The 27,565-nt window shown below is 36.4% G+C and overlaps 3 protein-coding genes across 11 annotated transcripts in view; 2 read left to right on the plus strand and 1 right to left on the minus strand.

The window, feature by feature from the left end:
* The window catches only part of LOC128206109 (probable palmitoyltransferase ZDHHC24), a 2,336-nt gene extending 1,101 nt beyond the window's left edge, over positions 1-1,235 (minus strand). The window contains exons 1-2 of one of the 5 annotated variants that reach the window (XM_052908303.1): positions 1,177-1,235; positions 1-971 (exon numbers count right to left, since the gene is read on the minus strand). The exon at positions 1-971 is cut by the window's left edge and continues 1,101 nt beyond it. In XM_052908303.1, the coding sequence (XP_052764263.1) occupies positions 1-943 (943 nt within the window). In that variant the 5' untranslated portion in view covers positions 944-971; positions 1,177-1,235. Of the gene's footprint in view, positions 972-1,116 lie in introns of all 5 variants that reach the window. The other 4 variants (XM_052908304.1, XM_052908306.1, XM_052908305.1 and 1 more) reach the window with 4 other exon arrangements.
* A 7-nt stretch (positions 1,236-1,242) lies between these two features.
* On the plus strand, positions 1,243-18,083 carry LOC128206110 (uncharacterized). 5 transcript variants are annotated; one of them, XM_052908307.1, is made up of 15 exons: positions 1,243-1,311; positions 2,555-2,628; positions 2,854-2,947; positions 3,332-3,494; positions 3,808-3,959; positions 4,479-4,573; positions 5,378-5,496; positions 5,823-6,012; positions 6,771-6,873; positions 7,735-9,390; positions 11,414-11,552; positions 11,888-12,033; positions 13,560-13,706; positions 14,322-14,439; positions 15,030-18,083. In XM_052908307.1, exons 2-15 carry the CDS (start codon positions 2,613-2,615, stop codon positions 16,950-16,952), a joined length of 5,061 nt encoding a protein of 1,686 aa, XP_052764267.1. In that variant the 5' UTR covers positions 1,243-1,311; positions 2,555-2,612; the 3' UTR covers positions 16,953-18,083. The 5 variants fall into 5 exon arrangements, with proteins under 5 accessions (XP_052764267.1, XP_052764271.1, XP_052764272.1 ...); XM_052908311.1 differs by having other exon boundaries at positions 5,378-5,484; XM_052908312.1 differs by having other exon boundaries at positions 1,252-1,311; positions 3,361-3,494.
* A 1,040-nt stretch (positions 18,084-19,123) lies between these two features.
* Positions 19,124-27,298, plus strand: LOC128204996 (serine/threonine-protein phosphatase 6 regulatory ankyrin repeat subunit C-like). The gene is made up of 4 exons (XM_052906391.1): positions 19,124-19,393; positions 20,685-21,252; positions 23,708-23,847; positions 26,580-27,298. The coding sequence occupies exons 2-4, from the start codon at positions 20,971-20,973 to the stop codon at positions 27,148-27,150; spliced, it is 993 nt and encodes a 330-aa protein (XP_052762351.1). The 5' UTR covers positions 19,124-19,393; positions 20,685-20,970; the 3' UTR covers positions 27,151-27,298.
* Positions 27,299-27,565: the final 267 nt, after the last annotated feature.

Below are 27,565 nucleotides of genomic sequence, written 5' to 3' on the forward strand. Positions count from 1 at the left end.
TGAATGAAATAGGAAACAGAAATCCAATGCCCCAGTATGGACCAAACACAGACCGCATATGGGGCCAAAAGTCATCCTTATACAGCCTCTTCTTTTTCATGAACTCATAGCTTGTTTGTCCACGTAATATAATGAATAATTGCCACCAGAAATAGTAGAAAGATGTTGCCGTGCTTGTTATATGGCAGTAAAACAGAAGCACTAAAAACACTTCATAAATTGACACATATCCTAGCATAGCCGATAATACACAATAAGGTAAGAAGTATTTATAAACTTGAAAACTGAAAAAAGCAGCATAATTTATGGATAAGTATGTTCCTAGATTATACAGTCCCCATGTTCCTCCTATAATCCCTAAGAAACAGTGTCTAATGAAGTAGCGCTGGTTGTAAAAGCCAATGCAGCAGCCAGTGAAAAAGCAGTGATGATCTTTCTTCAAAACACAGGTTTGGCATATAGAGCAATGCCTTGCACGGGGCGGCACTTGGATATTACAGTGTGAACATTGTGTCCAGGAATTGATTCTTTCATGTTCATTCTCTGGAGACTGTTCATGGTATTTGTTTTGATTTTCATTTAAAACATTACTTATCCTTCCAATCGGTAGGTCTCCATTTGTTTTCCTCAAAACATGTGAATCTTTTGCTCGTAACTTTAGCAAAATGTAGTTGCTTTCTATGAAGAAGCAAAGGTATATCATAAATGCTTGAGCATATTTGAGTGTTGTTGGCGAGTCTTCAAAGACCAATGGTAACCCCAAGGTAACAGATGCCCAGCACACAAGAAAACAGAACACTATGACATATAAGACAGCAATTGTGTGAAGAAATTGAATCTGTCCTCTCGTGTTTGTAAAGTACCAAGTTATTCCTCTGACATTACTTGAGTCTGGGAGATCTTGTAGTTTATTGGGCCTTCTCAATACTGACCAAAATCCCATATTTGCTTGTACGCTCTTTGCTGCTCTTCTGAAACATAAAAACATAGGCTAATATTGTTATATGAAGAAAGGGTGCGAATAATAGTGGTACGAAGTGTAAGGTGTCGATTTTTTTTTAATAAAGCTAAATTCTCTAACAGTATCGTTTTATTAAGAGTAACTATAAAAGTTACCTGTTAATAGAATAGGAAACGATAAATTCATTTTACCGTATTGATGAATAACCAACCTACAATGTATTTCGCAAGATCTTGTTTACTTTCAGTTTTGTCTTTTGCAATGCGCATGCGCAGCTTACTGTTCATTTCCTTTAGGCGAAAAATATCTCCAGAAGAAATCAATCTAGCTTTTACGAGGAAACAACGAAGGTAATTAATGCCAAAATTAACAGAACATACTATCGAAAAGCAGCATTAATAAATATATGTTGTGTACTGGAAAAACTATCGCAACTTGTAGAATTCAGTCATTTTTTTCGATGTCAATTTTCAAGAACATTTTCCGCCATTTGCAATTCTCATTTTAAACAACCGTCGAATCTGGTTTCTATTTTCAGTTTCATTTTCTCTTTGAACTTATCTTGGGGGTTTAACTGGTGCTAATTTTTAAGCAGCATTTCCACACATTCTTAGGTTAGGTGCAATTTATTGGTTTAAAGTGTATAAAATGACAATAGCTCATTGAGCTTATGTTTCTTGTATATCTATATATTATATATAATTATGTGGTTAGGTATGGATTTGTACTCAATTCATAATCCTACATTTTTGTAACCAGCTATTCTACTAGCCTGATTGACCAGCTATTTAGTCCAATCGTAACCATTTTGTTGGTGGTGTTGGTGCTAACCTTGCTACAGTAATGCGCATAAAGGAAAGTTTTTTAACATTGGGACCTTATTCATGTTCCTCTCAGTTTCTTAAACAAAAATCATCAGAAAACACAATAGCACCTGTTAATATGGACTCTTGCAAACCGTACATTAAGCGATTTACCAATGGTTACTGGAAAAAAAATATGACATTAAATCTAATTGTATGCAAAACAAACATAAATTAGGTTGCATAACTTTATTGAAATAGAGTTGAATTTGAGTTATTCATCTAAAGTTTAGTTAAAAAGTTAATCATAAAAGAACACCCAATTGTTAAATTTCAAATAATATATAGATCTGCTTTTTTAATGTCTTGCAGATGATATCTTAGAGAAGTAGCCAGGAAATGTAACACCAGTTATTTTATTCTTTTTTTACCATAGAGAACCGGACAAAGAGCCATTTGAACTGCCATATTTTGCCGGCATTTGGATCCAAATCAGAACCTTGTATTAGATCCCAGAAGAAGTGTTTATGTTTGGTTCTGTTTATCGTTATATTTAAGGCTCGAAACCAGGGCTTCTCTAATCCGACAATTTTTCGGTTTTGACCGATTCAGACTGTGCTGGGCCGATTTCAGTAACAGAAATTGGATAAAAAAATTGGTTTGATTATTGGATTCATTTCTTTTACAATTTTGGTTCAAAATGGCCGTCGAAAATATTATTCTTAAATAACCCAATAAACATTTCAAGAAAGCCAATAGACCAACATGTTTTTACTGTTCTTCTAATCAGCCATAGGTTTTGGGCCAATTGCAGTACAATTGAGCTGTGGATGGTTTGTTGAAGTCCCATGGATTTGATTGGCTGTGAGTATTTGGAAGAAATCACTATATGCATGCACTTACATGTTATTTTATTAAATCAGTAAACTGTTAACATGGCACTGTTAACATGGCAAAGTTTGATACTAAATGTAACAATGATGTATATTTGTAAGTTATTTGGTCAATATTTAAACAAAGAAATAAATATGAAAAAAACATGTTGAAACATGCCATGATAATTTAAGTCTAACATAATATCTGTTGTAGGTTGTGATGTGTGTGGTGAAGCCCATTCGACTGAACGATGTCCGGAGCTTGGCCTTGACACAGCCATTATCCATCTCGACCAGCTATCCACAAGGTAAAAATAAATAAAATAAAAAATCAGATTTTTAAAGCTTAGGGTTTTGCGGCATCGTAGTGCCTGTGGGCAAAAAATTAAACCTTGGTCTTAATTTTATTTAAAAAAGGTTCCAAGATATTCTAATGGAACTATATGTACATATGTTGCTGGTGACACTATGTACCAAGACTCATAACTTCAATATTTTTCGAAAACAAGATAAAATCAAGATTATTCTGGGTAAAAGTTTATTAATGTACATGTATATTTTGTCTTAATACATTTTTCTGCCTTCAGCATATATATATGTTTATTTTGTCTTACACCATTGCCTTGCACAATGGCTGTTTTCTGCAGTGTCTAACATTACTTGAATCTTATTAACCCACACTTTAATCTTAGGGCTCGACTGACCTTACCGCCTTTCCTAGAGGTCGTCGATAATGGGCTCGGGTTGGTTGGGGTCGTTGCCAAGGATATAATTTATAACAAAACCCAGCTAGGACCATTTGAGGCTAAGAGGACCACTCATATCTTTGACGATACAGGATTCTTTACGCTGAAGGTTGGTATAGTTTTGTATAACATTTTGTACCGCGTCTGAGGTATTTTACCTTTTTGTCCTGCATCTCTGACTCAATAAATTAATTATTTTTTATGTGCTGTAGTCAAAATTAGCACATTCTTGTTAAATGCCTTCCGGGCTTCCTCAATTTATATATCAGGGCATATTAACTTTTTTGATGCCAACCACATGTGTAAGAATTTAAGCTTGCTCATTCAAAAGATTCATTATTTGAAAACATGTTCTTCCCCAGGATTCATTATTAAATTTCTAATAATAATGCTGCCACATTGAATGTATATTGACATTCCAGCTTATCACGTCGGATGGGACGACAGTGTGCCTGGACACGACGGATGAGAATGAGTGTAACTGGCTGAGTCTCGTACGGGCGGCCGACTCCTCAGAGGTTCAGAACTGTATAGCCTACCAGCTGGGATCCAATATCTTCTATAATACAACAAGGTGAGACACATTCATGTACAGCGATTTTCACGTCAATGGGATGGCGGTGTGTTTCAACCTGACTGATAAAAATTAGTGAGCAGTGAAACCCTGTTGGCTAGAACTCGCTTGGCTCGATACCCTCGTTGGCTCGGACTGAATGTTAAGCACTGATTTCTTTAGACTAAAGTTCAAGCCTACAGGGTTTGACTGTAATTGCTTGGGCAGCAGACCCCCCAGAGTTTAAAAACTGTATTGCCTACCAGCTAGGATCAAACATATTTTATAACACCACAAGGTAAGATAAGTTCTGGGTGTGTCTCACCACAACAGATAGGTCTAATATGGGTGGCAGACTCTAAGAGGTAATCTTTTTAATTTTTTTAATTATATGTTTGAGAGCAGTTGTTGGTCTGATATGTCCCTCTATTTGCTAGGAAACTTGGCAAAGCCCCAGGAGGCTGACAGTGCTTTACAAGATCTTCAACCTCTATATGTATTCAATTGTGAAATCTAAACTCTAGGTTTGCTGTATTACAGGGATATAGATGTTGGTGAGGAGTTACTGGTCTGGTACGCCCCTCACCTTGCTAGGAAACTTGGCAAACCTCGGGAGCCGGATGGAGTTTCAAGAGGTACCGTACAATGAAAGTTTACCTGTGTTAAGGTATCAATAAACTTGAAGATTGATTACATTAAGCACTTTATTAATTGAGGTAGTACAGTTGTTCACCTTTGATCCATGAAATCATGCGTTCATTCTGACCACGGACCTTTCTTGTGGAACTTATACTAATTTCAACTGAAAAATTTTGAAGCAATTTTTCGCGGTCCTTACATTAGGGTGTAATGAAGTAGTGAAAAGTAGTTGATGTAATGGTGCACTTACATTTTTTAGCTGGTCTTCAGGAAAAAGACAGGGTAAGGTGATGAATATGCATAATTATGGCAGACCCATAACTCTTGTTTAATAATTGTCAAGTTTTGCCAATTGTTTGAAAGAAAATAAGACAAACATGCTGAATGATATCTTGATGTCACACATCATGACATGTCTAAATCAAGAATGCTATATCATGTGATTAAAAAAATAATATTCGCCTTTGTTTGCCAACCGTTTTTGGTGTAAAATACCCCTAACAGTATAAATGGGTAACAATATAAAGCCTCTGTTTTAATGATGGAAAAGGGTAATCTTGAGAATGACACTCAGACAAACAGACAGATTGAATTATTAATTTCTCATGGTCTCTTATTTTACTCAAAATTGACTCTGGTACTGATTTCTTCCAAAGGAACTGACTCGAGGGAGGTTTTATAAAATACCAGCTTTCCACCTAATTAAGCTTATAGAAGTATGAAAGTATAAAATGGTCATCTATGTTTACATAGTATACATATTTATTCCAACTGCATTGTTTTATATTTTTACCCTGCAGTGTTACTGGGTCACCGTATAGAACCTCTGACCTCGGAACTCTTGGTGGACGAGGATGAAGTGGAGACTGAAGAAATGCAAACAGACGGCCAGGGAGATGAAGAACAGGTACCACAAGTGGTGAGTGGTTGTAAGATTAGACAGTGGATTTTCCTACCATTTGGGGGAGGTAGTCAGCAGTTTTTTCAATGTGAAAATCTGCTGTTTTGTCTAAATTTGGGATTTAAAAGCTTTTTTTCCCATAGAAATCAACAATAATGCTAATTGTAATATGTTAGTCTGTTGGGGAACTAAACAAAGTATGTATTAAATGTGGCCTTATTCTGAACTTCAGAAAGAGAGCTTGTCTGTGGTTTAGGATCTTTCTACTCAGTGATGATTTGAAAAATTTAGTCCGAAAAAAACACTGCAAAGCTTAAGTTTGCAAGTGATCACATTTTTTTCAGGAGGTTGGGTCATTACCCCCGGGTGAAATAACGAAGGGTTTTTACTGCCCTCGGTGTGGAAACACTTTTGCCTCACAGTCTGGGATGGTGCAGCATCTCCGGTCACATGTGAAGAATACCATTGTAGAGGAGAAAATCGGCACGCGACGGCCCGGGAGGCCCAGAAAGCACCCGAGGCCAGAGACCAGAGGTATGTGAAAAAGAGTATGATTTTCCGTTTGTTTGTTGAAGTATTAAGCGAATGATTAACAGCAGTAGTGTGCCTCTTTTCACGATGGCACTGCAGGTAGGCAATGGCTTGAAACACAATCAATATCTCATCAAAATAATAAAATTTCTTCATTACTTTTTAAAAAAAAGACAATGTTATTTCTACTGCTGTTCTTTTCACTGCTATTAAAGATATTGTTTGCGATGCTTAAACGTAAGGTAGGGTACATTCTGCTTGATTGATTTTATTTTTTAAATGATGCAACAATGTTCTGCTTTGTCACAGGATTTTTGTCAATACCAACTACTGGGTATATTGAAAAAAAAAACAGAAAAAGAAACAGAAGCAATGTTGACATCTTAACCAGTAAAGAAACGAAAACAAAACATAGATGACTTACGGTGTGAGATTGATTTTATTTCCCTCATGATCACGAAACCGATCTTGTGCCACATGTGAAAATATTGCTTTTGTGATCTCTTAGTTAAATAGATGTTGATCTTGCATTAAAGGAATCTCTTTCTAAAACTTTTTAAAATTGAGTTATTTTACTTACTTTTATGAACAAACACTTGTCTGGAAATCAGGTGACCTTCATGACTGAAGGTTAACTATCATCGCTATCAATTTGTGTTTTCACTTCCAGGGTCACATATTCGAACTATAAGTGACCTTCACCCCTCTGAGATGAACATACATGTAGTATCATTGACATTAATTTGTGTTTTCAATTCCAGGATCACATGTCTCGAAACCTGGTGACCTTCAATCCTCAGACCCTGGCACTGAAGGTGAACTCCGGGTCAAGAAAACAGCGGGCAACTACATAAAAAAGCACAGGTATGGGCATCTTGTATAAATGTGATGTCACCTGTATTTATTTTCGTAAGGGCCATTTCATTTAAACCTACAACACTAGGAAAGCAAATAAAGAAATTCTAAGGGGGAAGGGAGGTTCCTGTTTGTTTTTTTACAATTTAATGTTGATGAACCAAAGCGGGACATTCCAGTTTGAACGTGCCTTCCTGGGATGGGTCATATGTTTTAAATAGAACAGCCCTGAAGCACTGTTTTGATAGTTCTACCAAAAAAGATAATAATTGAATTTTGATATACAAAGTGTTCATGTTTGTTTTCTCTAAACCAGGGCTTCCATGAAAGGAAGTTTGGAAGTATATTACTCCTTAGAAAGTCCAAAATTGATTCCTTGGAAGTACAAAAACTTCCATATTTATGAAGAAAACCAAGTAGAAGGCTTGGAAGTTCAAAATATTCAAACCTTGTGTCAATATTACTTTTATGGTCACAATTTCAATCAGTCTTTAGGTAAAATAATTTATTATAATATAAGTCTTTGAATTTGGCAAGTTAAAGTTACAAATTACTTGATTTTTAACATACTAATTGAAAAATAGTGGAAAAAGATATTGTTTTCGGGAGATTTAAACTTCCACATTTCAGTGTAAAACTTTCAAAATTGATGGACAGGAAGTTTATTCTTCCAGTTTCAAATTCTTAATGGAAGCCCTACTAAACTTAATATATTTTTAGGTCTGAACACTTCAAATCAATGAACTTTATTAATTGATTTATTATCTATCATGCTTTTTTCTTCATCTAATTCTTCTTGCACAGTTTTTTACTAACTTTGAAATTTTGAATACCGGTACTTTTATTACTTAATGCTTTCTGTTCTTCCAGAACACCAGAGAGCCCCACTCTATCCTCAACACACGCTGTACGGAACCAGTCAAGTAGTGGCATTAAAGTTACAGTTCAAATTAATAAAGGAGGAGACAATGAATACTCTCCACAGAAGGAGATTGAGGTCGGATCAAGGTCACAGCCGAGGAGAAGTACGCGGGGAAAACACAGCAAGTTTGATTCAGACTATATTTACACAGGATCGATAAAAAGAGAAAGACAAAATTCAGATGATGAGTTTGAAGAAGTTGATGAGAAGGACGATGATATAGAAAGTGAAAAGCATGGAAGTGTGTTGGAAAATGATCAGAGAGAGAAAAGAGGTAGAGGAAGACCAAAAAAGATAAAGTTGGAAGGAAATGGAGAATTCCAAGCAAAAGATAAAGGAACGGAGGGCAATAAGGAAGGGAAACTAACGGAGCAGATGGTCTCACAGAGTTTGAAAGCATTGAAAGACAATGGTGGTAAGAAAAGGGATAAAGTCACTGTAGTAATCACCTTTCCTAGAGATAGTGATACAGATAAAGCACTGGAAGGGGTTAAAGATCATAAGAACATTGGTAAAGTAGATGAAGTAGAGCAAGATGGTGTTACTGTTAGTAATGTTGTGTTCGTAAATGGAGAAACTGTTCAGTTGGAATCCACAGGAATTGATCCGGCAAGTGTTGAAAGAGGGTTGGTGGTAGATGAAAAAAATACTGGTAATCTTTATAGGGAGATGGTGGCAGAGGCGGATGTTTTGGTGGATGATTCAGGAAAAGTTCATGCTGAAGATACAGTGGTTGGGTATACGAAAGTAGAGAATGAATTAGATCATGGTTCAAGTAATGCTGAAACTGCTGCTGATAACTTGGAACAAGTCTTTTCTGCAGTTTCTGTGTCAAATGAAGCAGCTGAAAGTTTGGAAAACAAAAATAACACTTACCAGGACACTTTCCTGTCACATTTAAATGACGAAGGACATTCAAGTGTTTCAGACAATGACCAATCTACAAAGGGTGAAAATCTTGGTAATGCAGAAACAGATGAGGTCATTACTTCCGCTGTTGAAGATGAAAGTGGAAAAGATCAAAGTGAATGGTCAAGCAGTCAAAATGAAGTACAAATAGAAAGTGAGATGGAAGGGTCTGTTAATGTAATTGAAAGTGGTCCAGTCAAAGAAAAGCCACAGATGGAGGATAAGGGATCAATGGTGGTAATGTTCGAGGAGACAGAGGATGGAAAGTATGGATGTGTTTTATGTTATGAAACTTTTGATGAGGAAATTCATGCAATTGAACATTTCACTGCTCATAGTGAGAACGACAAAGGCTTTTGTAAGAATTGCAGAGCTGAATTTGATTCTCTACCAGTGCTTCTGGAACATCGGAAATCCTGTATAACTTTGGAAATATCTACATCGAAACAACGCAAGAATGGGATTTCTTCCATTGAGAAAAAGAATGGAAACAAATTTGAATGCGATGTCTGTCAGCAGTCTTTTCAGACGGCTGCATACCTGTACCGTCACATGGTGATACATACGGACATGTTTGTGTGTAACAAGTGTAAGAAGACGTTCTCACGCAAGGACTCACTGCAGAAACATGTGCTCAAGTGTTGCCTGGAGCTGGCCCATGAGTATGAGATGTTGTACTGTGAGGTCTGTCATAGGTAAGCTGGCTTACTTCATACCAAGTCCCAATATCTCCGGAAAAATCAGTGTAAGGCAACTATGAATAAATTGCAAGATTTTCATCCTCGTCCATCCTTCATTTTGCTACCCCTTCATTTTTGACTCAAATAACAAGGTTGAAGAAGGGCCTATATTTCCGTATCGGTCAAGTACTGTCTGGGGGCATTTATGGCTATAATTATGCATACCTACGGTGACAATCATATGTATAACAATCACATGTAAAAAAGAAATATTGTTGAGATCATATATGTGGTTCATCTAGAAACACATGTTTATGGTCTCTTATTCATTAAGAAAAAACATGAACTCATATTAAACGGTGAAACAGTCATCAGAACAGAACAGAACAGGAAGATGATTTATTTGGATTTAAACATATTGTTTCTCATCCATACAAATAATTATAACACAAAATGATGGTAAATAAATACAAATAATACAGAAACAAAACATATTAATACAAACAAGTGTAATTAAAGGATAGTATTTATAAGCGAATTTCTTATTTCATTAGCTTTGCTTATATATGTACATAATCGATTTAACACCGATCTTTTATTTGATGAAAACAACTCAATCAATTTCCACATGTCATCTAAGAACATTAAAAAATAAAGGTAAAAATGTCACACCCCTCCCCCATTTTTAAACACAAATGGATGAAAATCTAGCACTTAATTTATATTGGCCTTATAGGCTAAACTTAATACTTTTCTTAACTTAGGATATACTTAGTTTTATTGTGTCTTCTGCGACCTACCACTACAATGTGATTGGACTGATTGCAAGCGTCCGCTAAAATAACAGATATTATTTTATTTAGCCAAACAACATACTTAAACTTCATCTTCCATAATAAATAATAGTTAACGGTATCCTAAAGTGTACTGAAGTTGATGCTGTTATAAGGGGTTTTAGATTAAGTGGGGCATGGATATCATATGTCAAACTAGTAAAACTAGCTTTTCAGTATAAAGAAATTACGAGTTATTTTGATACTCAAATCTGTAAGTGTGAAATCTGTGAAAGGCTCACCTTTGTTCCCATGGTGAACAAGAAGGACTTGAAGTAGATTTTCAGTGTAAATAAACATGTATTTATTACTCATTTTAAACCAGCGATAGCTTTGATCATATTCATCTGCATTCTGATGCCAGAAGAATAAAACATTTGTGATGAACAAAGACTTTAAAAATGGTAACAGTAAATCCCTTACTTAGTGTTCTCCATACAGATTAAACCCAGGAAAGTTGTATCTCGTGTATCAGTGCTTTTCATCAAGCATGATAAAGAACCAGAGTGTCTCTGCAAAGGTCTAGGGTCTCGCACCGTGATCACTTGTATCTCATTCAGTTTCTTCAAGCCTTCTTTTATCTGGATTTGACTGGGAATTTCCGTCATTTCTATCTCATGTCACTTATACATGGTGATGGGGTCACAGTGGGATCAAGCCAATATACAGCCAAAAGGAGTAGGCAGACCTTGATTAACTCAAATAAACAAAACAAATTGAAGATGCAGAAGTTGTGGTGGAAGTTTCATTTGCAATATTTCTGTCTATTTCAAGGCCAAGTGTAAATTGAAGGCATGTGAATAATGATAACGATATTTTCCAAGTCAGACATGTTTCTCCATCTATATCCACAGGGTATTTTCCAAGGAAGGGGGCCTGGAGCGCCACAAGGCCAAGTGTAAATTGAAGGCATGTGAATAATGATAACGATATTTTCCAAGTCAGACATGTTTCTCCATCTATATCCACAGGGTATTTTCCAAGGAAGGGGGCCTGGAGCGCCACAAGGCCAAGTGTAAATTGAAGGCATGTGAATAATGATAAAGATATTTTCCAAGTCAGACATGTTTCTCCATCTATATCCACAGGGTATTTTCCAAGGAAGGGGGCCTGGAGCGCCACAAGGCCAAGTGTAAATTGAAGGCATGTGAATAATGATAAAGATATTTTCCAAGTCAGACATGTTTCTCCATCTATATCCACAGGGTATTTTCCAAGGAAGGGGGCCTGGAGCGCCACAAGGCCAAGTGTAAATCCAAGGCGTGCGAGAAGTGTGACAGAATATTTGCCACGGCAGATGATCTTGAGGTCCATCAGTGTCAAACAAATGCCAACAATGAAGAGGTATGGTATTATGCTGTTTAGTTAAAGCATGTTAATATTAAAGTAATATGAATATACTGAAATAGAGTTCATTTTTAGCTTATCTTATATAAAGATGATATATTGTTATACCTTGGTGTTGTTAGATACTGTAAAACTTAAACCTTGGCTGTAACAAATTATATGAAATGTTGGATTTTTCCTGCCTTGAGAAAGTATAAGTCAAGTGACATGTATTAAAAATGTATGCTAATGAAGACTGCAAATGTACTACTCCTATAAGTAAGCAACTTAATCCATGTCAGCCATTAACTGACTTATAAATAAGTACATCCATGTATTTTTTCTCTCCTCAGCTTGGTCGTTACTCATGCGGTCAGTGTGGAAAGTGTTTCCAGTCCATGTACTACCTGCAGCTTCATAGACAGATGCATGTTAACCAACACACGTGCGAGAAATGTGGCCGAAATCTGCCGAGTCAGGAGGAACTTGAATATCATAGGTCAGTTCTTAATTTTATTGGGGAACATACATGTTTAATGTTAATGTTAATTGAAGCATATTTTTAGCTCGACTATTCGAAGAATAAGGAGAGCTATACTACTTACCCAAGCGTCGGCGTCGGCGTCACTCCTTGGTTAAGGTTTTGCGTGCAAGCACACATAGGTTAATATCTCAGCAACTACTTGAGGTATTGCATTGAGACTTTATCCAATGGTACTCAACCATCCAACCTACTTAATTAACCAAGTTTGATAACTCTACTTTGCATTTAATGCCAGTAATAGGCCTTTATTATTTGACTTAGAAATTCTGGTTAAGGTTTTGCGTGCAAGCACACATAGGTTAATATCTCAGCAACTACTTGAGGTATTGCATTGAGACTTGATACAATGGTACTCAACCATCCAATCTACTCAATTAACCAAGTTTGATAACTCTAGTTTGCATTGAATTCAAATAATAGGCCTTTATTATTTGACTTAGAAATTCTGGTTAAGGTTTTGCGTGCAAGCACACATAGGTTAATATCTCAGAAATTACTGAATGAATTGCATTGAGACTTTATAAAATGGTACTCAACCATCCAATCTACTTAAATAACCAAGTAAGATAACTCTAGTTTGCATTAAATTCAAATAATGGCCCCTTTTTTATTCAACATAGAAATTCTGGTAAGGTTTTGCATGTAACCACTTTTAAGTCAATGCTTTAGCAAATACATCATGTATTGCATTGAAACTTTACACACAGGCTCCCAACCATTTAACCTTCTTATTTAATCAAGTAAGATAACTCATTTTTGCCCCTTTATTATGCGACTTAGAAATTCTGGTTAAGGTCTTGCATGTTAGCACACATAGGATAATATCTCAGCAACTACTCGATGTATTGCTTTGAGACTTTATACAATGGTATTTAACCACCCAACCTAATTGAATAATCAAGTTAGATAACTGTGTTTTGCAAATAATGGCCCTTTATTATTACACTTAAAAATTCTTGTTAAAATTTTGCATGTAACCACATTTATGTTAATATCTCCGCACATCACGTATTGCATTGAAATCTAATCTAAAAGTGATCCATGCATGTTTCGCCAAAACTTTTCAATCCTTACACTGAAAAGCGGCGGAATAGTCGAGCGCGCTGTCTATGTGACAGCTCTTGTTATATTTAATAATTTATAAATAATAATAATAATGTCCCTTAAATATCATGTAAAATGTTAATGAAAACACTTCATTCTAATGAATTCCTTAATTCTCAAACATAAACTGAAGATATGGATGAATGTTACACCCCATTACACCCATTACACCCCATTACACCCCATTACACCCCATGTAGACGTTTTGTTAAATGTTGATACAGTCTTACAGTCAACTCCGGCCCCAATATCACCAAAATACCGAAGTCAAATTTTCAATCTCAATCTCATCTCATTTTACCACATAAAAGCATAGTATTTTTCAATCTAAAAAACTTGGACAAACAGTGTTTAAGTTGTTCTGTTTCATTTTACAGGTTGCTGTGTGAGACCCTTGGTTTGATCCGACTGTATGGGATGGGGCGGTGTAGCATTTGTAATCAGCAGTTTGTGACGGCCAGAGCCTTCAGAGAACACCATCTGATCCATACACATCCGCACCAGTGTGAGACCTGCCAGAAACGGTAAGAAGCTAGTTTGAGACCTTTGGTTTGACCAGGTTATACGGTGTACCCTGTAAAGCACTATATAATATGAAACTAGCAGTTTGTGATGACCAGTGCCTTCAGAGAACAGCATCTGATCCATACACATCCTCACTGGGTAGTGTGAGACTTGCCAGAAACAGTTAGACACTTGTATGAGACCTTTAGGTTGATACCACACAGATGAGGTAGCAGAAATTATGTAATCAGTAGTATGTGACTGCAAGATCCTTCAGGCGGCATTATCTGATCCACACACATCCATACCTGTGTGAGAAATTCCGGAAACCATGAAACTTACATGAGACCCTTGGTGTGCCAGAAACAGTAGGAAACTGATGTGGGAAACAGATGCCTTTCATCTGGCTGTGTAATAGTGTAAAACATACCAATCAAAGAAGGGTGACAAACAGTAAACAGTGGGTAACTTGCCTTAATAATGCATATTGTAACATATCACAGAGGACAGTTTCAAATTCCTCTGAAATGGGACAGGAATAATTGACAGAAGTCCAAAAGGAATTAAAGACTATTACATTACACTGAAGAAAATAACATTATGTTGCATTTCTTCACCTTTCCTATTTAATTCAGGTTTACTGGGGAAAGTCAGCTTACAAACCACGACTGCCCGGGTGTGACCAACCAGTTACAGTGTGAAGCCTGCAGTCGAACCTTCAAGTCCCTCACTGTTTACAACAAACATGTTCAGGTATGCCACAAATACAGCGCATCTTCTGGTGGGTGAGAGTGGTCTAGTGGCTCAGGTGTGGGCCTCTTAGTCAAGATTTTGTGGGTTTCAGCCACACCAGTGGTACTTACTCATGGCCTCACAAAAAGGTTATCAGTACTGATTTCTACCTGCTAAATGGACTCAATACTTGGAAAGTTATTTTTTAATAACCAAAACTCTTTGAGCTCAATAAATTCCTTGTGATTTCAATTTTATTGCATTCCATAAAACTTTACTCATATGATATTTTCTTGGCTGAACATTTAATGTTTATTTTTTTTAAAACCACAAGTTAAATATTCACTTTTAATGTTTACGAGGTCAAATATTTACGGGATAATTGTTGGTTTCATTGTAAGATTGTAATATATTTCACTGAGTGATCACCAAAAGCGAGCATATAAACATTTATTTTTGGTGTTCACGAGTTTGAAACAGTGAAATATATTTCAAACTGTGAAATATCTTCTTTCTTTTTTTCACTGATAAATCCCTATAAACCACTGGAAAGCTTTTAATATATAAGTGTATGCATTATTCATTGTAAGTGTGCTTTTTCATGTTCACAGGAAGGTGAGTGCATGAACTACCAGTGTTCCGGATGTGGGGAGAAGTTCCACCTGATGGTACAGGCCCGCCGCCACCTAGAGACCTGCACTGGTGAGAACATTGACCCAGAAAACCATCCCATCCTTCAGAAGATCAGCGATGCCGTAACGTTTATCTGCCAGCAGTGCGGGAAATCTTTCTCGACGCAGAGTAACCTGACAAAGCATATTTTTCTACATGGTGATAAAAAGTATGAGTGCCCCCATTGTGAGAAGCGCTTTCATCTCGAGGTGTACCTTAAGGAGCACATTTCTGGTGTTCATTATAATATCTACAAGTTTCAGTGTAATGATTGCGGCCGGTTGTTTAAGTCCAGGACTGGCCTTGCAGTGCACACCAATCTGTTTCACTCCAAGGACGCCACACTCTTTGCTTGTAAAGAGTGTGGAAAACAGTTTAAACAGAAAGGTAACCTTAGAAACCACATGCACGCGCATTCCAAAGAGAGAACTTACTCCTGCGAGTTATGTGTGCGGTCTTTTAAGTTCCCAGATCAGCTGAGTCGGCATAAACATGACCATAAGCCGTTTCAGAAGTTCAACTGTATGCATTGTGCGAGGAAGTTTAAAATGATGGGAGATCTGAGACGTCATATGCAGTCTCACCACTCGGGGATGGTCTATGTATGTGCCCTGTGCTCAACCAAGTGCAACCACAAGCACACTCTGATTCGTCACTTCAAGCGTAAGCATCCATCTGACACTGACTTGTTATTAGACAAGGATTATGTGGCCAACATGCAAAAACATGTAAGAGAGGTCTATGATGCTAATGAGTCCAAGAAAGGCGTGGGAAATGTTGATGAAAGCTTAGTAGAAGATGAGAATGTCACTGAGGTTACCACTGCTACTGAGCAGGTTGTCAGTGGAACTGAGATGTTCCCCCAGGAAGCAGCTGAGGCCCTGCAATGCCTCGCCCTCGGGACCGCCACGTCTGCTCATCTCCAGATTCTTAAAGATAAGGGCCTCATATATGATGACCAGGATGGCACTGGGGCTGGGACAGAACTTATAGTACCCCAGGATAGCTACATTCTCCCCCATCAAGAGTCAGCGGTCCAGATATCACATGATACCCACAACGAAGGAACTGTCAATATCACTCAGGAGGCACTTGATGGAGTGTTGAAAAACGATGGTACAATAAATATTAATGGATTTCCTCAAACAATAGAGGGACCAGATGGTCAGGTTTTTATTCTTCAGATTGTAGATCAAGATAATGCAGGACAAGGGGAGGAAATTCAGGGTTATATGGAACAAGTCAAGGGGGAGATAATTGAACTAGAAAGGGTTGCTTTGCCAGTGTCAAGTGCATCAGACATTAGAAATGTAGTTAGTGGTGTTCTTCAGGAGAATATGGTTGCAGCAGGTGGCGAAATTTTAGTTGTCTCGGAAACAGGGGAAGTTATTCAACATGTAGGGGAGGTAATTCAGTCTTCTGTGGAAGATATTCAGACATCGGGGGCTAATTTTCAACAGGTTATTGGACAAAGTCACCTCAGGAGTGGTCCAGATTTAATCGCAGAAGTTATTGAAACTCCTAATGAACTACACATAGACAGGGAGGAAATTATTCAAGAAGGACAACTGATTGAGTCAGGGGAGATAATTCAAAATCCAGAAACAGCAACTGAAGAGGTAACAGGGCAAGTAATTCAAGTGTCAGGGGAGGTAATTCAACACCAAGATGCTGATTCAAGGGTGACAACTGGACAAGTGATTCAAGTATCAGGGGAGGTAATGGAACATTACGCGGAGTTGGGAGCTGACGGGAACACAGTGTATATCACCACAGAAGGGGCAGAAGAGGGTCAACTAGAGGGATATATCGAGAAAAGTGGTGACCAAGGTTTACAAGTCCATGTCCTGCATCAGGATTGAGGACAAGTCAACAGTTATTAAGTCTAAGTCATTTTTAGACCAGAACCGTAGTGAGCCCAAACCTTCGTTGTTCAATGTCGCACGCTACCATCTTTCATTAATCCATCGAAATAATTTTCATCTTTGTTTTTGTTTTCCAATATTCTACCACTTCTTGTGGTAACATTTGTTCTTTCAAATAAAAAAAACGTTTGATAAAATGCGCAGGGTGTTTTAAGATAAGATTCTCAGCCTTCATAAATCTGTTTTCCAAAGATAACAAATCATCGATTTTGTTATTGCCAGATAAAGTTATAACTGTATTAGGTCGACATCTTGGTTGATGACATTGTTTGAAAACATTTTATGGTTGTCATACTTGGAAATGTCCAGACCACTTGTTTTGTTATTTATTGAGTTTTTCCCCCATTGTAATCTTAGAAAAGCAGACGAACCTTTACATCCGCTTCAGGTGCTCGGACTTCTCCAATGACGTAGATACATAGTTTCATTGGCGTCATCAATAAACAGAACAGACCAGAACAGATACTTTATTAAGACTTGTACAAAGTACATCATCTTAACTACAAATAAATAATAAATAAACAAACACATGGTATGACATAGGTTATTCATTATATGAAATAGAATCATAATATAATCAAAAATAACGCTTACATTGGAGTGTCAGTATCGTGATGTTGTTGTATTTTTATGTGAATGACATTTTGAGATTATGGCATTATTCATTTTATATCTGTTGGCATTCATTATATGTTAAATTTTAGTGAAACTGACAACAGTGTATTGTATAGCTTACAGTAAATATGAAATGATATTTATTTCGAGTTATAATTAAACTTAACTGGGAATATCCTTACATTTGTATTTATGAGTTCATTGAAGCTGACAACAGTGTATGGCTTAGCCTACAGTCAATATCATGCATGAAATGGTATTTTATTTCCAGTTATAATTAAAGTTAAATGGGGTTATCATTATATTAGTATTTGACATTAACATATTGCATTTCTATTTGTATTATTTAATGGCGTTAAACCCATTTTCACACAGATTGTACAAATCTACTTCGTGAAACTGTTACCTTAATTGTTGTTTTAATAAAATGTCGTTGTGCATCATGAATAAATGTTAAGATTAGTTGTGTCTATTTTCTACTTCATTAATGCAGGCGAGTGCAAACAGCTCAGACGTTATTACTAAGTTAATAGTATAAGATATCTGAATTAAATATATATTGACTGGAAGTGGCCGTCCATGTCCTTAGAGAGTTTAATTAAGATAGTGAATAAAGCAATAATAACTATTTGTAAAAATAGCAAAGCGCGTTTAAGCGCTCATTATGTTCTTTCATAACTTGATTTTTTTGGTTTATTAAACAAGGGCAGAAAGCGGTCTTGGAGACTTTCGTTATATAGATAATGGTATGTGTATCATTGTATTAAAAATCATACAATGCCTTTACTGCCTCTCACTTTGTCGTTATTGATTTGTACAAAGTCGCGAACATAAAACCACTTATATTTCTTAGAAATTCCGTAATAGAGAGACTTAAGTCGCCGTGTCATTTATAATATTAACAATCCTGCTGTTTATGCATGGTCTCAATATCAAGCAAATATAATATCCTGATCAATATTGTAAACAGTTCCAAGTCTAGTTCGTGATGCCAAGGTTTCAAATCGAGGGCCCGATGCAATATAGTCGTATCTCCTTGTATTTGTACATGGAATAACGTCCGTCTTGAATTTATACATCGATTTGTATCCATGGTGTCATACAGAATCTTTTAAACCCATCAAAGCTCAATATTAATAACATTTTAAGCTACTAAATAAGGATTTCCCTCTCTGAAATAGCAAAACAAAGTACGACCGTATAGTTTCAATCACTTGGGTCGTATTTTAACCACGTTGTCAAAGACAACGTTCTATAACTAGCATGCGGGATATTAAGTGAAAAAACGCTGTAATTTATCCGGATGCTAGTTATTGAACCGTTAAGCTCCGCCTACGTATTATAGTTTTGATATGGGAATATATTCCTTACATATGGCGAACAGCACTGATTAAAACGTTAAAAAACTTGATTGAAATTGTACCTACGAAAAGCGACTTATGGCCCAGGACGTTCGCCATAGTCATACCGCGTGTTCACTGCGTCACATACCGTGCACTCTATCCTTGATGATATTAGATCAATTAACATCGATAGAACAGAACGGAGTAATCTTGAGAGGGAAACATTTAATTATACCGGATGTTATTTATGTGTTGTTTATGAAAGCTTCAATTAAGTTTTACAGTTGTTTTGTATTTGCGAAATACTTGTGAGCTGTAACCATAACAAAGTAATACAATAGTGCTGGAAGACTTTCAAACCGACTGGAATTAAACAGTTAGAGAAAATCATACGATTATTGTATACACTGAAGACAAAAGGTATGTTAGAAATATTTGTGTTTTCTTTGTTATTTGATTGAATTGTATTTTAAATCTTATTCTTAAGACTTCAATAGTAGTCAAGTGGAATAGGTGTCAGCCTTTTACCCAAGAGGTTGAGAGATCGATCCCTACCAGGGTTACCTTTTCTTGGCCTTTAAAATTGGGCACCAGTACTGGGCTCAATTTCTTGAACGTGTTTAAGGGCATCAATCTTAAGTGGTTTATTTCATTAAGACAAAATATTGTACTACGTCATGATTTTACTAAGCAAAAGTAGTTTATCGAGATTATCATGAGTATAATTTCCGTTTCAACTCCAAAAACTCGAGGATGTAAATATTAAACATTTTCAATAAATAAACTACTAAGCTAGGCTTAATCCTGTTAAAAGGGACTTAAAATGGTTTGAGGAATTTGGGGATGGTTTCAAGTCTTCCCAGAAAACGAATTCGAGAGTGAGTCAATAAGCGATCACATTTCGTCATAATCAAACTAAAAGAAACTAATATTCACAAAACTAATTATTTTCTTTCTCTTTTCCTAAAACCAACTTCATGTTGTTACCGTAATAAGTTCGTATAATGGGTTTTAGTTTTTCAGTAAAGATCAAACGAGTTTCTCTTGTTTTATCGTTAAAAGGCTTAACTTTTATGATCGATTTTCATGATGAAAATTATAAAATTAATCTCAAAATCAATTATTTCATTGCATATAATTAGGAACTATGTCGATTGCATAAAAAACGTTTGATTTGGTTTCACGCGTATATACCTACTAAATATTAAATGGGGCATCCTCACATATGTTATGTTGGCAACGAATTGTAAGAAATTGTTCACATTAAGTTATTTAACTTAGTTTTTTTAACAATGTTAAGTCTGTCGGTGTGTCAATGTTAAATGATAATTAACATTTTTTTCATATTCTAGCACTCTTATTTGCGCCTTTGATGGTGTTTAATCAATGAAACAAGCATTTTGTTTACATTTTACACGTAGTGTTTGTTTCGATGTCTTCCCCTATGAAACGTAAACGATTCACTTCAATTAACGCGTCTTCTAATGATAGTACATGTAGAATACCTTTTCGTTAAACCGTTGATAATACAGATTCATAGTTGATGTGATTATCATAAAGCTAATTTGCTATAAAAGTCTGATAACTCTTCAAGTATTATAGAAATTATACATAAAACAAAAACAATGAGCTTATCTTTACCTTTTTATAAGGGACTTTTGAGATGTTTGAGAGATTTTAAGGGCCTGCAATTCTTCACAAAATGCTTTAGTTTACAGCTGGCTTCCACAAGGATGCGACTCACGCGATCGGCGAGTATCAGCATACATGGCGGTGCGGTGAGGGAGATGGCCGTTTCCGTTTAGCGCGCATGCGTGATGACGAGTCAAAATTGCTTTGCCAGATGAAAAGAATGATCAAAGAACGGAAGACATTCGCTACTCAAGCATTGTGTACGGAAATCGACGGATGGATGCCACTACACGCATGCGTCCTACACGCCTCAAAAAAAACTGTTAAAAGTGTTTCTCAGTTCCGGTGTGGATGTGAACATTCCCATGGGACAGCCGGAAGGGCTGCCTCGCGGCTGCACGCCGCTGCATATCGCGTGTTGGCGCGGTGACAGTGACATTACAAAGTTCCTGCTCTCCCATGGGGCGGATGTGGATGCCGCGGACGGCTCCGGACGGACGCCCGTTATGTACGCGGTTAAGCGACGTCATCGGCACATCGTGCGGCTACTGGAAGACAAGGGCGCCAATATGGCGGCTGTTCAACTTCCGGTGATCTGGAATGAGTGTACCACGCCAACGGCATCACCTATGAAGTTCTGTTTCTTTTAAGGGGAATACAGTGTTATTTTAATTATAGAATAACACACGTTTACTGCTTGGTAAATATATTGACGAATACATGTTCCATATATAACATTGAACAATAAGTGTATGTTTTTGGACTAGATTTATGATACATTCAAAAAAAAAATTATATTGGCTTCATGTTGTAAGCTCAATTTTCTGTCACGTCATTTTCTTTAAACAACATTTCTTGTTCAAAAGGAAAACATAACCTTATAAAAACAACGCAAGGCACAATTATGTAAATATATCCTCACTCAACATGTCGACTCACAGCACGTGTAAACGTGATGTGTAAGCACATGACGATATATTCTCGTGCTCAGTCATGACGTCATGATCACGAGCTAGAAGATAGTCATCGAGTTCTCGAACAGTTCGGCCATTTGATCTTCGTGAACTTCGCGTGGAGACAGCTTGATCAACCGGTGCTGAAGAGAAACCAAGAGTATGTTGACCAATGGGATTGTAATAAGCTCAATTGACCACATACTGCAAAGCCTGAGGCCGTAGTCAGAAAGCAGCTTAGTGTTTTCAACTTAGCGGAAAACTGCTCCTTTTTCTAATTTGAATGTAAACAAAAGTTATAAAAAAAATCACCTAAAGTATGAAAATAAGCGAGTAAAAGGTCCATTTATATAACTGCATTTGAATAAAATTGATGAAAAGTTGAGGGTGTTTTATATATTCGCTGTCAAAGAATTCGAAAATTAAAAAAACCAAAACATTATTATAATTATATAATAATTAAGAAGTTTTTCACTATGAATATGGCCTCAGTGTCCTCACATAGAATGGGTATCAAATGAAAGTATTAATATCATGTATAATTATTGCCTTAAAACACAAATGCATACCGTTTAGGTGCATGTGCTACTCATTTATTCCGACATGTTATTCGATTTCAATTTTTAAATGCTTTTATGGAGTTAATTTTTATGATCGAGCTATTGTGCTGATACTGATACATTTTAATGCATATCTTTCCAGGTTCTGTGTTGCATTATTGATATGTTTTTTGATTAGCATAATGCCGGAAAATAGCTCTTCGAGCTATTGTACGTAGTAGTCCATGTTTCCGACGAGAAATAAATATTCTTTTAACTCCTATCAATTATTCGCACTCTGTGGAAATTTATAATTATTTTTAAAGAATCTCATTAAATATTCCTGATTGACAACGAAATATGTTATTTCCGTCTATATTCTATAAAATTAAACATGTTACTCCGTTTAAACAAATATTTTGGGTGAAAAAATCTAAGTTTCAATTCTTTTGAGTGGTTAAGATGGATTACCTTCCACTGGAATAAATATAGCGCAGCCTGGTGCAATTCCAATATTGCTGATAAATTGCACGTTAACAGAGAAAACTATTAGTTTTCCTATTTAAGAACTTTATTTCAGCCCAAAGTAGCATTTGTAGAAACAACAACAATTATACTGGAATTGCTGAAGAAGGATTTTACAGGGTGACAGGAATATTGGAAATGGATTGGATGGCCCTAACCAGTACATGCGCCAGAATTTATCTAAAATTGATTAAATTATATTTACTGTTTTTTAAGATGTTTTTGTTTAACTCAACAACATTGTTAGCTAAATTATATTTTCATTACAAAGTATATATATTTCTCCATTGTTCATAATCAGCCGAAATATTGGGGGCCTCTGAACAAAGCTTTCATTATATTTGCCAAAAACTTTCTGGAAAAGGGTTTCTAACAGAGTAACCAGAGACAAGATCGCAAAACTTACACATCGGGCTAGAAACGCGTTTGTGCGTAAACGTTATGTGGCGGGAAATCAGTGAAAGATGAAATATCAACCAATGATGTTTATGATTGAACTAAATGAACTATCCGTTCTATGACTGTCCAGCAATCATTGTACGCTGGGGTGGACCGATGACAACTGACTATGCTTGAGTGACAATTCATGGAGCAAGAAAAATATAGACTTAAAGCTGTCCGGAAAGAGCAGGTAGCGTCCGGCGGCCATACCTGACTAACCGGAAGTTTGCCGAGATTGATAGGCTCGTGCAGAAGGTCTGCATCCGGAAGAAGAAGAGAGGTGTCGGAAGTCAAAGGGATTCCAGCTCAGAAAAAGTTTAACTGTTTAACCCAATTAATTTCAATGATAAAATTTAATGTGTTCATACCTTAAATACGCGTTCGTTTTCTCTGCAGTATTATTGCTGGCAGTCAATGTACACATTTTTCGAACTTGACTATAAGATCTAAAACCATTCACCGCAAGCATATTGTTTTTTATTGTGAATATTGCAGTTTTAAGTTTAATTGATTAGTGAAGTGTATTATTGCATAAATAATTCAGAATCCAAAGAGGAGAGTCATTAAGTTTAACTGCTAAATTGAAATTACTTCACTCTTCTCGCACCGTAGTTAAGTGTATACAATTCTGATATTGTTAACAGCCCATATACATCCGAGGTTGTTTTCGATGGAAAATGATCGTGGTGTTCCGAATTACAATGTACAAAGCCCTGGTCAGCGTTCCTCGTATGTCGGAGATTGCTGGAGTGTTTCGATTGACAAAGTACCGCGTGTCACAAAGGTTGGTTCCTACTTCATTAATGCAGGCGAGTGCAAACGGCCAAGACGTTATTACTAAGTTAATAGTATTATATATCTGAATTAAATATATATTGACTGGAAGTTGCCGTCCATGCCCCTGGAGAGTTTAATAATATGGCCTTATTGCAAAAGAATTAAACAGAGATAGTGAATTTAGCAATCGCTATTTGTAAAAATAGCAAAGCCCGTTTTTAAAAGCGCTCATTATGTTGTTTTATAACTTGATTTTTTGGTTTATTAAACAAGGGAAGAAAGCAGTCTTGGAGACTTTCGTTATATGGGTAATGATATGTGTATCACTATATTACAAATCATACAGTGCCTATTACTGCCACCTATGGTCGCGACCTGTACCATTTTGTCGTTATTGCCGGATTTGTACAAAGTCGCGAACATAAAAAACCTCTTATATTTATGAGAAATTCCTAATAAAGAAATTTATAATATTAAAAAACCTGCTGTTTATTTATGACCTCAATATCAAGCAAATATAATATCCTGATCAATATTGCAAACAGTTCCAAGCCAAGTTCGTGATGCCAGGGTTTCAAATCGAGGGCCCGATGCAATACAGTCGTATCTCCTTGTATTTGTTCATGAAATAAGGCCCGTCTTGATCTTAGGCATCGATTTGTATCCATGGTATCATACAGAATCTTCTTAACCCAAAGCTCAATATTAATATCATTTTAAGCTCCTAAACAAGGATTTCCTTCTCTGAAAATGCAAAATATTGACCACCACGAGGGTAGTGTTTAAATTATGTTGACAAAGACAACGTTTTATGACTAGCATGTGGGATATTACGTGAACAACGTTGTACTTTATCCGGATTCTAGTTATTGAACAGTTAATCTTCGCCTACGTATCATCGTTCCGATATGGGAATGTATTGTTAATGTATGGCGAGCGGCCTCGATTAAAAGGTACCAACAATATGATGGAGGTTGAACCTACGAAAGCCGTGCACCATAGTCATACCGCGTGTTCACTGCGTCACATACCGTACACGCTATCCTTGATGATATTAGATCAATTAACATCGATAGAACAGAACGGAGTAATCTTGAGGGGGAAACGTTTAATTATTCCGGATGCGATTTATGAGTTATTTATGAAAGCTTCAATTCAGTTTTACAGTTGTTTTGTATTTGCGAAATACTTGTGAGCTGTAACCATAACAAAGTTATTCAATAGTGCTGGAAGACTTTCAAACCAACTGGAATTAAACAGTTTGAGAATATCAGACGATTATTGTATACACTGAAGACAAAAGGTATGTTGGCAAAATTTGAAAAAAAGTTTTCTCTGTTTTGTTTTTCATTGAATTATATTTGCAATTTTATTTTTAAAATCATATAATTAGAACAACAATAATGGTCAAATGGAAAAGGTGTCCGCCTCTTACCCAGTTGTTTGTGAGATCGATCCCTAACAGGGTTACTTTTGCATTACACCAGTATTGGCCTCAATTTGAAGAACGTTCTAAGTGTAAAAAGCTTAAGTGGTGTATTTCATTAAGACAAAATATTGTACTAAGTCATGATGTTACTAAGCAAAAGTAGTTTATCGAGATTATCATGATAATTATTTCCGTTTCAACTCCAAGAAATCGAGAATGTAAATATTACTCGAATTATACCAAAATAAAGTACTATAAAGCTAAGCTTAATCCTGTTAAAAGAGAATTAATAGATTCGAGGAATTTTGGGATTGTTTGTTCCCAGAAAACGAACGCGAGAGTGAGAAAATTATAAGCTATAATATTTCGTCATAATTAAACTACAAGAAACTAATATACGTAAAACTAATTATTTTATTTCTCGTTTCTTAAAACCAACTACATGTTTAACCGTAGTAACTTCGTATAATGGGTTTTAGTTTTTACGGTAAGATCAAACGAGTTTCTCTCATTTATCGTTTAAGGGCTTTAACTTTTTATGATCGATTTTCATGATGAAAATAATAAAGTTAATCTCAAAACAATTATTTAAATGCATTTAATCAAGAACTATATAGATTGCATGAAAAACGTTTGATTTGGTTTCACGCTTATACACCTACTAAATATTAAAGGGACATCCTCACAGATTGAAGTTGAGTATTTTTAACTTGGTCTAATGAACAAACAGCAAATGGCAGATACGCATTTGAACATAATTTTGTAAATTATTTTCAATTGTGTTACTTACGCATTTCGTCAGTCAAGTGTACTGTAATTTTCTTTCAATCCCTATTTGAGCCTTTGCTGGTGCTTACTCAATGAAACAAGTATTTTGTTCACACGTCACACGTAGTGTTTGTTTCGATGTCTACCCCCTATGAAACGTGAACGACTCCCATCTTATTTCATTTGGCCAAATTACTCAAGCTATAGTTTATAAAATTTAAAATATAGTTGATGTGAATATCATAAAGCTAATTTCGCACAAAAGTCTGATAACTCTTCAAAATAGAGTTTTATAGGAATTATACCGAAACAAAAATAATAAGCCTATATACCTTTTTATAAGGGACTTAAGATGTTTGAGAGATAACAGGGGCCTACAATTCTTTACAATAAGCTAATTTGCTAAAGAAGACTGATAACTCTTCAAGTATTATAGATATTATACATAAAACAAATATAATGAGCTTGTCTTACCTTTTTATAAGGGACTTAAGATGTTCGAGAGATTATAAGGGCCTGCAATTCTTTACAAAATACTTAAGTTTACAGCTGGCTTCCACAAGGATGCGACTCACGCGATCGGCGAGTATCAGCATACATGGCGGTGCGGTGAGGGAGATGGCCGTTTCCGTTTTAGCGCGCATGCGTGATGACGAGTCAAAGTTGCTTTGCCAGATGAAAAGAATGATCAAAGAACGGAAGACATTCGCTACTCAAGCATTGTATACGGAAATCGACGGATGGATGCCACTACATGCGTGCGTCCTACACGCCTCAAAGAAACTGTTAAAAGTGTTTCTCAGTTCCGGTGTGGATGTGAACATTCCCATGGGGCAGCCGGAAGGACTGCCTCGCGGCTGCACGCCGCTGCATATCGCGTGTTGGCGCGGTGACATTGACATAACAAAGTTCCTGCTCTCTCATGGGGCGGATGTGGATGCTGCGGACGGCTCCGGACGGACGCCCGTTATGTACGCGGTTAAGCGACGTCATCGGCACATCGTGCGGCTACTGGAAGACAAGGGCGCCAATATGGCGGCTGTGCAACTTCCGGTGATCTGGAATGAGTGTACCACGCCAACGGCATCACCTATGAAGTTCTGTTTCTTTTAAAGGGAATACAGTGTTATTTTAATTATAAAAAACAAATGCTTATTGCTTGGTAAATATATTGACGAATACATGTTCCATATATAACATTGAACAATAAGTGTATGATTTTTGGGACTAGATTTATGATATTTGCAAAAAAATAGTATTGCCTTCATGTTGAAAGCTCAACATTTTCTATCTCGTCATATTCTATAAACAACAATCCTTGTTCAAAAGGAAAATGAACCTTATAAAAAACGCAAGGCGCAATTATGTAAATATATCTTCACTCAACATGTCGGCTCACAGCACATGGAAACGTGATGTGATGTGTAAGAAAATGAAGTTTAAATCACGTGCTATATCATGACGTCATAAACACATGCTAGTAGATAGTCATCGAATTCTCGAACAGTTCGGCCATTTGATCTTCATG

Source organism: Mya arenaria, chromosome 10 (genome assembly GCF_026914265.1).
Source record: "Mya arenaria isolate MELC-2E11 chromosome 10, ASM2691426v1".
In the NCBI taxonomy this organism is placed as follows: Eukaryota; Metazoa; Mollusca; class Bivalvia; order Myida; family Myidae; genus Mya; species Mya arenaria.